The sequence below is a fragment of the Macaca fascicularis genome, chromosome 6, assembly GCF_037993035.2.
Source record: "Macaca fascicularis isolate 582-1 chromosome 6, T2T-MFA8v1.1".
Lineage (NCBI taxonomy): Eukaryota > Metazoa > Chordata > Mammalia > Primates > Cercopithecidae > Macaca > Macaca fascicularis.
In genome coordinates, this window is record NC_088380.1 from 153,448,584 (window position 1) to 153,465,022 (window position 16,439).

General features: G+C 42.6%; 1 protein-coding gene across 31 annotated transcripts in view; it reads right to left on the reverse strand.

The window, feature by feature from the left end:
• Positions 1 to 16,439, reverse strand: part of PPP2R2B (protein phosphatase 2 regulatory subunit Bbeta) — a 484,188-nt gene that overhangs the window by 46,927 nt on the left and 420,822 nt on the right. For all 31 annotated transcript variants that reach the window (XM_073994542.1, XM_005558159.3, XM_005558150.4 and 28 more), the window contains one exon: positions 8,647 to 8,824. In XM_073994542.1, the coding sequence (XP_073850643.1) occupies positions 8,647 to 8,806 (160 nt within the window). In that variant the 5' untranslated portion in view covers positions 8,807 to 8,824. The remainder of the gene's footprint in view (positions 1 to 8,646; positions 8,825 to 16,439) is intronic.

Sequence of the window (16,439 nt, forward strand, 5' to 3'; positions counted from 1 at the left end):
GCTAATATACAACCCCGACAGCCAACAGATTGCTATTAAATTAACCCTGGGGCTTGACAGATCTGTTCTTCTTGACCTGACCGCTTACGGCATTTCTTATTAATGCTGAGCCCAGGCAAATTACATCTGCTAACAAAAGGGGTTAATCTGGCTCTCTGCTGGGACTCTGGAGGCAGCTCTGAGGACAGGAGGGGGCACAGCCAGCTTGGCAGCTGAGCTCCATGCTTGGAAGGCAGAAGAGGGGAAGGTGAGGGCACCGCTGTGCCAGGCAGTGGCCTGAGGCATCATTTAAAATAATAATTGAAGACACCAGGAGGTCACTCCTTAAGGGATCCACTTCAAACAAATGAGAAGCCAGAGCCATAAATGGTTCATCAGCGGTGGGATGAGGGAATGGAGAGGGTCATGGCAGGATGGTAAGAGGTAGCATGGGGGCCATTCAAATATCATTTCCTAATCCCAAGTTTAGAGAAAGCTTTTTATGAAAACAAAAGTCCAGTGTTATATTAGAAGAATATTGACAACTGAAATAAATATACAGAAGGAAGTGATTAGATGAATTTTTATATATCTCCTTACATTGTTTTTGCAGTGAAATTTCCAAGTCTGTAAAAAACCATAGTGCACAAAATTCTAACGATAGTATGATGATGTCATTTAAAACTTATACTCTGAAAATGATGAGCTAAATGGGAAGACACCAAAACATTAGTGATAGTTCTATCAGGGTGGGTTTATGAATGGTTTTTATTTTGATTTCAATGATCAGTACTATTTCCACATTTTCTTTTAATGAAGTTATATTTCAGGCAGGAAAAAATCTTAGGGCCAGGCATGGTGGCTCACGCCTGTAATCCCAACAAGTTGGGAGGCCAAGGGGGGTGGATCATTTGAGCCCGGGAATTTCAGACCAGCCTGGGCAACATGGTGAAACCCTATCTCTACCAAACATACCAAAAATTAGCCAGGTGTGGTGGCATGCACCTGTAGTCCCAGCTACTGGGGAGGCTGAGGCAGGAGGATTGATTGAGCCTGGGAGGTTGAAGCTGCAGTGAGTGGTAATCGTGCCACTGCACTCCAGCCTGGGTAACAGAGCGAGACCCTATATTGAAAAATAAAACAAAAACTTAGGATACGTTCCATACTTAACATGTGTATTATTTTGGGTAAGGAAACTTAGGTACAAAGTATATACAGTCTGACTATGACCACATAAATTACACACACACACACACACACACACACACACACACACACACACACACACAGAGACAGAGAGACAGAGAGACAGAGAGAAAGAGAGAGAAGGGCCCATTTTCACTCATTTATTTCTTCATTTATTCTACAAGTGTTTCCAAAGAATCTACACCCTGACAGTACTCTTCTGGGTGCAGGAGATACAGTAGTGACCAAAGCAGACCCCAAACCCCCTGATCCATGGAGCCTATATTCTAGTAGGGAACAGTCAATAAACAAGGTAAATGAGTGTAATACACAGTATATTAGGCAGTGATAACTACTAAGCAGTAAAAGCAGGACAGGGAGAGGGAAATTATGTCTCTATATGTCCTAGATTGAATAGAAGGAAGGTTCTTGGCGTTGTATGTTCCCACTCATAAGTGGAAGCTAAGCTATGAGGATGCAAAGGCATAAGAATGACACAATGGACTCTGGGAACTCAGGGGGAAAGGGTGGGAAGGAGGTGAGGGATAAAAGACGACAAATTGGGTTCAGTGTATACCGCTCAGGAGATGGGTGCACCAAAATGTCATAAATCACCACTAAAGACCTTACTCATGTAACCAAATATCAGCTGTTCCCCAAAGCCTGTGGAAATAAAAGATTGTTTTAAAAAGAAAAATGCATATGGTATAATCCCAACTATATACAAAATAAAATAATCTGTGAATATGCCTGATGTATAAATGAATAGAAAAGTGTGAGAGTCCATATCCTAACCTAGGCGAGCTTCCATAAGGATCACGTAGCAAATATTTTCAGCCTTTTGGGCCTTTGTCACAACTATTCAACTTTGCAGTTGCAGCAGGAAAGCAGCCACAGATAATATGTAACTGAAAGGATGTGGCTGTGTTCCAGTAAAACTTTACTTACAAAAACACTTCGGGATAAATTTGGTCTGGGAGCATAGTTTGCCAACCCCTGTTCTAACCTTTTAGCAGAGTAAGAGGTGAATTGTTTATTGCTAAAGTAATTTACCAAAAAATAACTTGTATTAATGTATGATTTGTATTAAATATAATATCAATAAAGGGAATGTCCTAATGCAAAAAAAAGTGGATTAGGAACCTGAACTTCTTTCCTTAGGAAAGTTGCAAAAAAAAAAAAAAAAAAAAAAGAAGAAAGATTCTTGGGTAAATCAGGAGTTTTAAATTGTTTTTGGCTCTTTAAATTTCTTTTATTTTCCCCTGAACCCACATTGTTGAATTAGCTAGCATTAAGTTACAACTGTGATGCAAATCCAATGTATAGACAGCAAAATTGGTAGTGAGATTATTGGTCATTTCATTTTCCCCAAATCTCTACAATGAATACATATTATTAAACAAAGAAAGCAAAAAGCATTAAAAATGAGCAGTTTTCCTGGCTTAAAATCATCTTTGAGAGAGTTGGGAGACCAGGAACCTCATCTCGATGGGTAAAGTTCGAGATAATATTGTGAAAAAGATTGTGATGGTAACAAAATGGGGCCCAGAGATTGGGATTCAGTTTTGATTCTATTCCCATTTTGCTAAGAGAATTTGGGAAAGTCATTTTCTCTCTCTGGGTTCCTATTTCTTTGTCTATAAATGGGTATAACCCTATCAGCCTCTAAGAATTTTGATTATCAAACAAGATAATGGGAAAGATAATTTATTAAGTAGTTTTACACTGGTGTGAATATTCCTCCTTCTGAAGGAAACACATATTTCTCCAAGGATAGGGTTTATATGCATTGCCTTTATGAGGTGACTTTCATATGCCTCTGTCCCATTGCTGCTGATTTTGCTAATACTGACATGCATATTTCCCCAATTCCTGTCTAAGCCAATTGAGGATAGGAGAGCCAAGTAGGACGCTTTTCTGCAGGGCTGAGTATTATAAACATTGGCCAAGTTGAAGAGTGGAATCTATGTTTACCAGGGTAAAGTGCCCACATTCAAAAGCAGCTGAGGCTTTTCATATCCCACTTAAAGTCTGCCGATACAGAAGGTAGAAAATAGTAATATCTTTGTGTGAACACAGCATATTTGTTTGATGAGTTTGATTTCCTTTTAGGGACATGAGTTGCTTTGAGGTCTTTTTTTCTTTCCATGGTCTAAATTTAATCTTTGGATATTAAGCAATGATTATGAAGCATAAAGATCTTATTAGCTGAAAGGACATGTTGCTTGATGATGAGACACTGGAAATCTCCAAAGAGGACTCCAAGGGATATTCCTCTCTTAAGAGCTTAAAAAAAAAGCCAATGTGTAAATATTCATGGAGTGTTTGCCAATTCCTAGGCTCAATATGAGGAGACTGACAAAGAGACACATGGTGTCATATTAAATATGTATTGGGCAGGGTGAAAGCCACTGAAGCAACAAGAGGGGAGAAACTTGTGCTAGACCCCACAGCTCCCCTGGAAGCCTGCCTGACAGAATCTCACTGAATTAAAAGGAAGTTGCTGTCCATGTTAGTAATGAGTGCTAGAACCTGGAAGCCAAGAGTTGAGGCTATGTGGTCCCTTAATTAGGGAATTGACTCTAACAGGGCCTCAGCGTGGTTGACAAATAAAATGAGGCTGCTATACAGGGTTGTTAGGACCAAGGTCAAAGTTGAAATATCCCTAGAGTCCAGTTGGCTTCTCCCAGATAATTCCTCTGTCTCATGTTCAGAGACTGGACTTCTGAAAGGTGAAGCTTCTGCTACCATTCCCAGCCTTGCTTACGCCATGCTCCACTTCACTCTCTGGGCTTCAAAAATAGTGGCCTTCTTAGAGTTCCTCCAACACGTCATATTCTCTCCTGCCACAGGACCTCTGTACACACTGAACACCTCTCTCCACACCTCTTTGCCAAGTTAGCTCATACTCTTCCTCTTTCAGATCTTAATCAATTCTTCAGCAAAGCCTTCCCTGGTCTATAGCAGGATTTAAAAAAATGCATTCATAGAACCATATTCCCTATCTTCACAGAAATTATCTCAGTTTGTAATTATATACTCAGTATATTTGATGAACATTACTCTGAAAGTGGCAAATTTGTTTTTTCTCATTTTCTTGCCTGGCACAAACTAGGTGCTCAATTTATCGTTGTTGAGGGCTTGTTATTTTTACTTGTTATGGGTCTATTTAATAGATCCCATGTTGGACAAGGTAAGAACTCAGGTCAATTCATTCTTAGTCCTAAGAAAAGAGTTCAAAGGATTCTAGGTATACCATAGTTTTCATAAAGAAGCAACACCTTTAATATAAATTTTCATTTATTGCTATTGTCTCTTGTCCTAGAAAACTACTAATCTATTAATGACTTATTATGGTCCTGATGTAGTTAGCCTATTAAGACCAAAGTTTGATTGTTTATGTGAGAACCTGTTACACAAGACAAGGACAGACTGGCTACAGATGGAAGGGAGAGAATTCATGACCAGGTATCATGAGGTTTAGCAATGCCTTGCTCTGATCTGGTGCTAAACACAAGGCCCTAGACCTCAGAGTTCCTGCAAACATCTAGTAAGTAGAGGGCGACATCTTGCAAAGGACACCCAACTGCAGAGCCAAAGGAAGAGTCTAGAATTGAAAAGATGATCCAGATAATAAATTTAGCAGAATAAAAGCTACCATTCTAATGTTCAACTTTTCTAGTTTCCTTGTTTCTCTCCGTAATTATCATGATTGTGGTAGTCCTGTTTACTGAGCATTGGCTTAGCAAGGTGCTGCCCTAAATGTGTGCGTGTGTGTGTGTGTGTGTGTGTGTGTGCGCGCGCATTTCATTCTCATAATCCTCTTTGATAGAGCTGCTTTCTACAGATGACAAAATAGAGAAATGGAGGCTTGGATAAATTAAGAAACATGTTAAAGTTTATACAGCCAGAAAGTGGTAGGGCTGGGTGAGAACTCTGTCACTTGTTGGATTCTAAAGACTGAGTTCTCAACCATAATGCCAAAGTCACACCAAACGCCAGTCGCAGGAAGTCATGACTTTTTTCTAACCATATCTCCAGATCACTTGTCTCACTATTTACTCAATACTTTCCATATACTTACTTTGTAATCTAAATAGATATTGAATATCTGTGAAATTGTAGGATATGATGGTTATGTTTTTTGACATTCATTAAATAAATACATCAATATAAAAACCAAAAAAGTCTATGTATTGCTTAGAAGCACGTTGCTTATCACTCCCAGTAGTAGCCACACTATGCTTTGGGAATCCCACATTATGCTATCCTGAACCATGTTTCTTCTGTCTCCTTTGTGCATAAGGGGTGTTGTGGAAATGAGACTTGCCTGGTGGCTGGTATTTTTCTGAAGCTGTTTTGAAAGATGGCCGCTTCCTACCCTAGAGGTGGCTATACTTCAGTGATGAGAGGCTCAGTGCTTAGGGCGGTCTGGTTGAAAAGAACTATATAGATATCACTTATCATCATTCTCATGATGACAATGATTATTTTACATATGGCTGCTTTAAGGGTGAATGGCACGGTCTCATTTGTATGCCAGCATCTGGCAGTCTGTCACACATCTGCAGAATATAACCTAAACTGCACTATTAATATTTCCCCTTTGCATTCTCCCCAAGGCATCTGTCTCCCAAAATGCCTAAAGAAACTCCCCTCCCCCCTGAAGGCCTAGAGGCAAAATTCAGAAAACATGTCACCTAGACTGGGGAAGCAGAAGCTCAGAGTGACAGCCAGCTGAGCCTGAGCAGATTTCTGGCTCTTGGAATAGATAGAGAGAAAGGGAACCACCACCCACACTCATTCTATTAGCAGCTGCACTGCCAGGCAAAATCTGTAGGCAGGCCCAGACAGCATGTGGAGTCTGTTCCGTGATCAACAAAAGATGCCAGGCATGATCCTGATGGTCAGTTCTCATTGCCTCCAAATATATCTCATAATTGCCACTACCTGATTAAAGCTGCCTTCCCTGAAAGCCCTTGGAGACTGTTGAGTGCTCTCTGTGGTGGAGACTAGCTAGCTGTGTACCAAAACCGGGTCTTTTTTTTCCTGGGCACACAGCCAGACTACATTTTCCAGGCTGCCTTGCAGTAAGAGGTGGCCACGTGGCTGAATTCTAGCCAATGGAATGTATGCTTTTTTAGAGCCTGGCTCAGAGGAATCTCCCACTTGTGATCTTCCATGACCTTCCCTTTTACAGTCATGCTATAAACATGGTAACATTGGGGAGCTGCAGATGAAAGAGACCCGAGTTTCCAAATTACTGATTGGAGGAGGCTGCCTGCTGATGGGGATCATCAATATTAGACTTTACAGGAAAATAATCTTTTATTTGTTTGAGCCATTATGGGGTCTATTCTATATACAAACTTTTGGAGCTTTACTATAACTCTTAAAATTAAATTTCCAGGTTAGATTTTATGATCAACTGTCTACTGGATAGCTCTACTTCGATGCCCTACTATTATTTCAAACTTGACAGGTCCAATAATTTTCTCTGTGTCAGAGTGTTCCACATACTGGAAAACAGCAATAGTTCATACAAAACCCTTGCTCTTGTAGAATTTACATCCTAATATGAAGAAACCAAAAATACATAAATAAAAAAATTTTAAATCATGGTAAGTACCATGATGATAACAGGGATAAAGAGTTATTGGTAGATACTAAGAGTTAATGGGAAAAAGTACCTCTGGGGCCTGAATAGTGACATGCAGCTAGCCATGTGAATGCTAGGGGCAAAATTTTCTAGAAAGATGAAACAGCAAATGCAAAGACTGGAAGAATAAGGTTTACTTAGGAACAGAAAAGTGATTAGTTGGCTGAAACAAAGTGAATTAGGGAAGAGTGACATGACTGGATATCAAAGATGGAGACAGGTTCCAGATCATGTAGAATCTTATAGGCCGAGTTAAATAACTTGGATTTTATTCTGAGTTCAGTGGGAAGCTACTGGAATTTATTTTTTTATTTTTTATTTTTTATCAGGGAAGGAATGATATTTGAATTACATGTTGAAGGGTCTGTACTGTATAAAAGAGCAAGAGTGAATGGAGATCAGATGAGATTGCTGCAGTCACAGAGGTGAGAGACAACAGTGGCTTATGCTAGTGTAGGTAGGTAGGAGTGGAGATAGGGATATATGAGTTGATTTGACATATATTTTAGAGGCAGGGCTCATGGATAGATGGAGTTAGAGTAGGGGAGGCTGGTAAGTGGAAAAGAAAACTCCATATTGATACCTAGGTCAATTGTTCAGTTGCCTGAGTTGTTCAGTACCATTCCTCATAAATCTCATGCCTCAGGTTTGTGAGGAATGGAGCACATGATAGGTATTCAATAAATGACCAATTTTTACTATGAAATAGAGGGTCAACATAGTGGGGGTGAAAATACTGGCCCAGCTATTTGGCATTTTTTTGACTTTTCTATATATTTTTTATTTTTATTTATTTATTTTTGAGATGGAGTCTGGCTCTGTCACCCAGACTGGAGTGCAGTGGTACAATCTCGGCTTACTGCAACCTCTGCCTCCTGAGTTCAAGCGATTCTCCTGCCTCAGCCTCCCAAGTAGCTGGGACTACAGGTGCATGCCACCATGCCTGGCTAATTTCTTTTTTGTATTTTTAGTAAAGTTGGGGTTTTGCCATGTTGGTCAGGCTGGTCTTAAGAAATCCTCAAGAAATCCACCTATCTAGGCCTCCCAAAGTGCTGGGATTACAGGCATGAGCCACTGCTCCCAGCAGACTTTTCTATATTTTAATTAAACAGGAGATAATGATACTTACATTACAGGGTTGTTTTATCAAATATGTCCTTGGGGGTAGAAGTTACTAATATAAAGAGGCATGATAGGGGATTGAGAATTGTTAGTAAAGTTCTGTTTCTGGATGTCCATGCTGGTTATAGGTGAGTTCAAGCTGTGAAATTTCATCAAACTGTACAATTATAATATGTGTACTTTTCTATAAGCATAATATACTTCAATGAGGTAAAAAATGTGATACTATACTTAAAGTTCCCAGTGCAAGTGCTTGGAACTCAATAAATATCAGCCACTATTATTTTCACTCTTATGATATAATGGAAACCAGTATGTCTGTGGTCCATGCAGTCCATACAGATTTGTGAATCCTTTAATAGAGAAAGGAACAGAGAAAGAATCTGAACTCTAGGGTCTTATCCTATTGTTGATAAAATCACCTCTAATTTTAATTCATGGCACATAAATGCCTCCCTATGAAGGAATTGATTCAGAGTCCCAATCCAGAGCTAGCCCTGGCTCGCCACTTGTAATAACAATATTTCCCTAATTTTATTGTTATGATTAAAGAGTCTCATAGGTGCCAGCACATTTTAAAAGGGGCAAGTTCTCCACAAATGCTAGATGTTGCATTTCTATTCCATATTTTCCCCAAGCCCACTCGTACCTGAATACTCTTGATTCAGGCCAGTTGATTCTTGGTCACAAAGAAAGGATACTAAAACTTTGATTGGTTATTTCAAAGTTCCATAGGTTAATCCTCAGGTCATCAGCGGACATGTAGGTTTCATAGTCGCTGTTGACGGATATGGAGTTGATGTGATATGTGTGTGCGTTGGCAAATACTCTTCGCGGGGTGGCTTCCACCATCAGGTCCATGGGTCTCAGGACAGGCACCTGGGATGCAAGAGAAACAAATCACTTCAGAACCAAAGATCTTCCATAGGAAAAGAGTTTGCATGCTAATATCATTTATTATCACACACAAAATAATAGCCGCATTGAAGAAACTCCAAGTTAAAGAAGAGGCTAATAACAAATCACACACTGTTCCTGTTCCCTTCTGTTCCTCCTCTTTCAAAAGATATCAGCATCACTTAGCCCTGATGGAAAATTTCATTCTTTATAAATTCTAAACATTTTTCTAAGCCCCTCCAGGTAGCCTCATCTCAGGGGAACTTGGCTTCCATTGTGGAGTCATTACCTTCCAGAGACATGGTTCCATTTTTTTTAAAACATGAAATTTATTTTAAAAAGGAAGTTGTGGGAAAATTTTAGAAATGTCTAGTCCAACTTTAATCTAAATTTATCTTTTATGTCTTTTCATCTCATGCCTTTGGAAGCCTACACCCATTCCTGGCTTTGTCCTTAATCCTTAAGGGGATTTTGAGAAACTTTAGCATCACCCAAGACTCTAATAGTCCAGATTCAGCCACTAATACATAGGGAACCCAATGACATCTGATTGACCTGAGAAAACCTTGGTTTATATTTGCCTTAGAGTGCGAATCAGGTAGTGTCCACTTTTACATGCAAAACTGTTCCAGCTTGGACATTAATGATATGGTCACCTTACTGAAAAATAAAAACTTCTCAGTAAGTATTTCTTGAATGAGTGAGTGAGAACACATGATTAAATGATTTCTGTCTGGTGGGTCAGAGAATCGGCAGCTAAATAGTCCCCCATACATGACTGTCTTTCTGGCAAACGTGAACAAAGACCTATCACTCTTCCTCCTTTGAGTTCTGGGTGAACTGGCTCCAAAGAAAGAGAGTAAGAGCACAAATGCCTGAGAGGGAACAGACTTAAAAAAAAAACACCAAAGACAAAGAAAACCCCACAACACAGGTGTGGTCCCTTAATAGAAACAAGATAATAAAATACCCAAAGCTATTTTCTTTTCAAGCAAATCATTTTCTTGCAACTGAGCCCCGACTGATTTGATACCAGGTGGCAGATTAAGACTTTGACTTCTGGATTGGCTTCAACCCAGGTGGCGAGGAGAAGAAAAACAAAAGTTAACTTTTCTGAAGTGCAGTCACCTCACCAACATAACATAACCTTTTAGAAAAAAGAATTCTCCCAGTGCAGACTTGAGGGACTTTAACTCACCTATGAGGGAGTTTTTAAATCAAATCAATGATTCAGAGGAAACACAGAATTCTAGACAGATGTGGTACTTGATAATCCAGAAACCAGAGGTGACTTGAGGTGTGGCTGTGGAAGGGTCAGAGGTCCTCTGAATACTAGGAAATGGAGGGAAAGTCTTTGTGGTCCCCCATCCCAATTATGGATAATGGCCCTATAGCTTAAGTGTGTGTGGCAGGGACTGGGAGACCAGGGTTCTGATCAGATTCACCACTAACCAACAGGCTATGAGGTCTGGGCAACGAACCTATTCCTCCTGAGCTTGAGCTCAGTCACACTGTCTGCAAAACAGTGACTGTGCTCCCTGTGCCCTCACTATCACAAAGGGTGGTTTGGGGTTTTGTTGAGATGATCTGACCTCCAATGCATCCTCCTACCCACTCTTTCAACAATATTTACTGAGTGCCACACAAAGTCCTCGGGGGTTCAACTGGTGAGCAGAACCAGACACAGGTCCTGGCATCATATACCTGTTCTTGTCAGGGGAGATAGACATAATTAAAAGGGCTAGGTGTGCAAAAGAGAGGATATACTGCCAAGAGGGATTTAACCTGCTCAGGGAGGACTGAAGAGGCTTTCCTGAGAATGTATGAGTGTGTTGGAATGGGAAAGATGGGTAGGGATTTAACCAGGCCAGGAGGGGAGTGGAAGGGAGAATGTGTCTGAGGGATGTGCAAAGGTCCCATGGTAGAGGTGAACAAAGCAAGAGTGAAAAACTGATAGGTCACTGTAGTTGAGATAGAAGTAGTGATGGGAGCTATTGTGCGAGATGAGGTGACAGGGTAGGTAGGAAGCAACACCCCCCAAAAAGTTTTGCCATTATTCCAAGTGAATAGGGTAAAAAAGGGAAAGGATTTGCAATGATTGTGGTATAATTAAATCCAGGTTTTGATTAGATCAGTCTGGATGTACAATGGAAAACAAGTTAAAGGACGAATGAAGTAGAATTTTTAAAGGGAAGATCATATACTCTTGGACATCAATTAAGGGCGTGCCTGAGTTAAGGCATTGTGATGGATAAAAATGTGACTTTGTCCTCAGAAACTCTACACCGAAATATTTACTGGGCATTTTCTCTGTGTCAAGCATTCTTCATACATAATCTCAGGTAATTCTTTCAAGAGCTCTGTGAAATAGGTACTCATACAAAGAGAAAACTCAGGCACAGAGAGGCTACACCACTGGCCCAGGGTTGCCCAGCTATAGGAAGCATAGCTAGGTTTAATTCGGGGACTGGAAAGTGCATGTTCTTTCCACTGCACCACACCACATTGAAATATCATACAGGGTAGGAAGTGATAAATGCTCTGAAAGTGACATAAATTGCCAGGAGAATTTATGGAATAACTAGTTACTGGTAGTTATAATGGTAGCGGTATTCATAGTAGTGCAGTGGTTAAGAAACCTCAATTAGGTGTTGTAGGTGTTCACGGTATTTGAACAGGGCATCTGTTCTTTCAGAAATGTGTGCCATGCTTTTATAGTTTGTCACAAAGGAGCTCCCCACCTGAAGCTTTTGGTTGCTACATGGTTCCTCTGCCGTCAGGAGGTACCAGAGCTCAAAGCAGAACCCCAAAAGTCACAAAAGAAATAGAATCCGCAGGACTTCCTGTGGCTCCTCCTAAACTCTTCCCTGGGCCTTCTCGGTTAGTGTACATTGTCTGTAGAGATTTCTTGTGGCTGTGGCGACATGGAAGGGAGCATGCAGCCAGGAATAAGAGGTATTACAGAGTGGGAGCTGCCAGCCCACAGCTTCAGCTTAATGTGATGGGCCTGCCTGCTAATTCAGGCTGACATATTCCATGATGTACCACTTAATGGGGAAAGGCTCCATGTAGGTATCTGGGGATGGAGCCTCTAATGCTTTGCCCAGATAAGACAGGGGGAATGGAGAGCTGAATGCCGCTCGTGGTATTCCAACATCAGTACCAGGCCTACGTAAAGGCTTGTCTGCTGCCCAGTGACTCCCCTCACAAGGACAAAGAGGAAGTTTGGTGGTTCAAACAGGACAGGATGGACTGATTAGGAAACCACGTTGACTGTGTTTTTCTTCTGCTCTGGCCACATATTCCTTTTGAGGCCAGGCAGGAAGAAGATCTGGACACTATTCTCTGAGTCAGGCCCACAGGCAATTGTTAGGGCTGTTTCTGGAAACATACATGGAGAGCTTTCTGTGCCAGTCGCTGCGTTTAGAATCCCTGACTCCCTGCCCCACCCAACTCCAAGGTGTTATCTCCTCCAGCGCCCTCAGTAACTAACCTTTCAAGCTAGATTCCTCTGTTTGCCCCATTTTACAGGGGAGGTGAGGGGAGGTGGAGGGAGGTGGAGGGAGGTGGAGGGAGGTAGAGTATCCAGTCCAATGTCACACAAAGTATAAGCTGGGGGTTGGGATCTGAAGCCAGTTAATTTGGTTCCTGAATGAGCACACCTAGCCACTACTGTGAATGAAACTATTAGGTTGAAATACAAAACTGCCATTTTTGCAAGTCAAAAATTGTCAAATATCAGCAATCTCATGTGGTTTAACCTAACACTTTGGAAAGGTTCTGTGGTGTTTGGATGTGACATCAAATCAGGGAACATTTTGGCTTGGAGGGACCCTTAGAGCCTCTTCGTAGGACATCATCTGTGTGTGTGGTGGGAGTCTTATAGTGGGAGGCCATAGTGTCTAAGCCTCTCCTCCTTCATTATTCTTGGTATTATATGCTTGCATCCTCAATAATATGCTGAAAGAACTATTTCTGTAGATAAGCAAAGTGTGAAAGCGAGTAGCCAGGGCAGTTCTTGAAATCTACAGATGAGAACATTGAGGTCCAAGAGGTGAAGCACCATGGTCACCCTTCCAGGGTTGCTTGCACAGCCTGGGTCTCTGCTTCCTGTCCCAGACTTCTGCTCCCACACACCATCTGCCTGAACCATCCTCCACAGGACCAGAACCTCTTTTTGTCAAATGACAGAAGCAGAGCCAGACAAAATTCAGATCAGGCCAGGACGTCTTAATTCAGTTCAAACTTTGTCTGAGCCACCTCGGCAGAGTCGTTGATGGGGCTAGGACCAACACGGAGACAAGGGACATGCCGCGTGAACAGCGCTCAGTCCTTGGCCCTCTGAGCGGCCAGTCCTTGGCCTACCTGCAGGTGGTTCTGTGTTGAGCAGCTGGAATTCAGTGATGTCCCCTGACTCAGGTGCTTCACCCTCCTCTCTGGTCCTGGTTGAGTTTCAGCTCATTCTCCTAGGCTGCTTTCAAAGGACATGCATCCCAGTCCTGTGTCTTGCCTGGACACCCAGTATTACATTAGAATATCAACCAAATAATGTACCAGCCCCAAAAGAGCAGCCGGAATCTAATCTGCAATAAAGCTTACAGAGATGTATTTCAGTTGTAATATTCCTGGGGAGCTCTTCCCCCCAGAGAGTGGCACGGCTTCCCCCGTCACTTCAATCAGCCCCTGCTCAAATGTCACACCCTCAGGGAGGCCTTCCATGACCATCCCACCTCAAATCGCACAGCCTCCAGTCTATCCCCTTCCCAACTGACTGCTTAGAGTGTTTTAAACACTTCAGCAGTTCCTCAGTGAATTTTTGTTGCTATCCTATGGTTAACTTGGTAGATGTTACAATCGCTATTGCACAGATGAGGAAGCTGAGGCAGAAAGGTGAAGGTGTCTGAAGGCTCGCAGTGAGTCTGAGGCAGGGCGAGTGCTCAGGCCTGGTACTCCTTCCACCCCTTGACTCAGCAGTCTATGCCCTTAGTCGCTTAAAGCACACTCAGATGCTTGGGAGGGAGACAGCAAGGGCGATCACGCTGCCATGGAGGTCATCAGGCACTGCCCAGGCAGTATCAGCCAAAGGGGTCCTGTCTGGGGATCCCAAGGTAGACCTCAGAAAGGAGAAGACTATGAAGCTAGGCAGGGCTTGAAGGGTGAGTGGGAGGTCCCCAAAGAGAGGTGGGGATGGGGAGGGGAGGGAACTGGGCTTCAGTCAGAGGGACCAGCATTGTGCAAACTCAGAGGAGAGACAGCAAGGTATACACATACAGATGGGTGACTGTGCTTCTGTGGTGAGGTCAGTGATTAGTTATTCATTCAGCAAATACTTATTAAATCCCTCCTCAATAGCAGATATGTTATAGGGGCTGGGGCCACAACAGTGAACACTCTGTGGGGTATAAGTTCTTGTGTGTATGTGTACATGAGGAAAACCTGAGTTGGGTAAGGGACTAGCAAGCAGCGGGTGTGCTCTTTGAGGTGGGGTGGTCATAGAAGGCCTCTCTGAGGGAGTGGTGTATGAACAGAGACCTGAATGAAGTGAGAGAGGGAGTCATGCAGCTCTGTGGGGAAGAGCACTCCAGCCGGGGGGAACAGGAAATGCAAAGGCACTGAGGTTGGAGTGTGCTTAGAGTACAGGAGGAACAATAGCAAAGAGCTTTTTTTCTCTTTTTTTTCTTTTTTAAGAAATGGGGTCTTGCTATGTTGCCCAGGCTGGAGTGCAGTGGTGATTCACAGGCATGATCCCACTACTGATCAATATGGGAGTTTTCACTTGTTCTGCTTCTGACCTGGGCAGGTTAACCCCTCCTTAGGCAGCCTGGTGATCCCTCACTCCCGGGAGGTCACCATATTAATGTGAACTCAGTGTGAACACCCTATCAGCATAGGGTACTACAGCCGAGGACTCCTGGGCTCAAGTGATCCTCCTGCCTCAGCCTCCTGAGTAGCTGACTACAGGCACGCGCCATTGTACCTGTCAGCAAAGAGCTTTTATGGCTGGAGAGGAGTGAGTAAGGAAGCATGGCAGTTGGAGAAGATGTTGGATCAGTAGTCAGGGCCGGACCAGCGTCTTTGCTGTGAGGGTGAGGAAAGCTCAGGGAGGCGTGAGTGGCTACCTGTGAGTAGCTGCCTGATACGGGACTCTATCCTCCCTCACCATTCCTTCTGTCTCTGCCCATCTGCTCTGTCTTCCTCCCCCAGGTTCTTATTATCTTTCCTGCCCCTTCTCTTGGGAAATACCAGATCATCTTTCACTTCCCAGAACCCATTTACTAACAAAATGAATGTTGCTGTCATTTGGCTTATTTGGTGACCACACCAGTCATTCTTCACAATCTTCCATGACACCTAAGTGGGGGTTGGCGGGTCACGGTGCCTTGCTTCAGAGACATGCAATTAAAGCAGAGTAGAGCCCTAGAAAACAGGAAGCCCCCGAAGCCTCCAGTTTAAAAAACATCTGTGAAAAGGCACAGCAAGGGGAGGCCATCGGAGGACTCCCCTCAATGCGCCTTCATGAGAGGAGTTTTTCACAGAGAAAAAACAACAGCTGTGTTTACCATGGCAACCTCCAGCAGCCCAGTCAATTGACAGATTCAAGGCAAGACTCGGAGAAGAGAGAAGAGATGGCCATTCAGGAGATAAAGAACAGGAAAGATGACGTCATGGAGAAGGAAGAAAAGAGAGATGTCTGTCTGTAAGATGTGGATGGATTGTAGCTGTTCAGTAACTCTAGGTCAAATCTCATTGACCTCAACAGACAAACCTTTGAATACCATTGCTTGGTATGTATAAGCATAATCAATTTTGTTATGGAAGGAGCATCCACGTTCTCCTTCCTAAAATCAGATCTTCTCAGGAGTACCCACAGCGTAGGTTCTCCTTCCTTTTGCAAAAGAAAGATGTAGAAAATGTTCCTTAACTTGTCCTGAATCTTACTAAGGTGTACTATGCAATTCATAAACACTTCTGAGAGGGACAGTTGCATGACACTTTTAATCAAGGCCCCGTAGACGTCCCTGTCCCCAGCTCATTGTGATATATACAACATAATCAACATTATAGGGTCTTTTGAAAAAATTGGTATCAGTTTAAATCCACACTTGCTCCATATCTCTTGTTAGTGTTCAATAGATACTCCCCATTCCCCTCCCCAAATAATTGAGATTACTCTACATTTAGACTGACTGTATATATCAAGGTCATGGGGTTTGGTGGGTTCTGTCTCATCAATTAGGAACCGCACATAGGAAGGTTATAACCACACACTGGCCCCAGATAAAGCCATTGACAAACATTTATTGAGCATCTACTACATGCTGAGAAGTTGCCACACAGAGTATCCTTGAGAAGCTTAGGGGAGGTAGGCAATATGTAACCCCCTCCCTCTTGTTACTCAAACCATCCCTTTTGGGAAGGCTGTTTGATCTAGAAAAGACAAAGATGACAACAGAAGTCCTGGGTGTCCACCTCATCCTAGGTATAAGGAAACCCTGACCCTGGTGCTATGGGACCACAGGTTTGAGGTCCAGTGGAGAACCTGAGGGTGAATATGTTATCCCATCTTGAGGCACTAGATGGTAAATCTCTCAGAGGG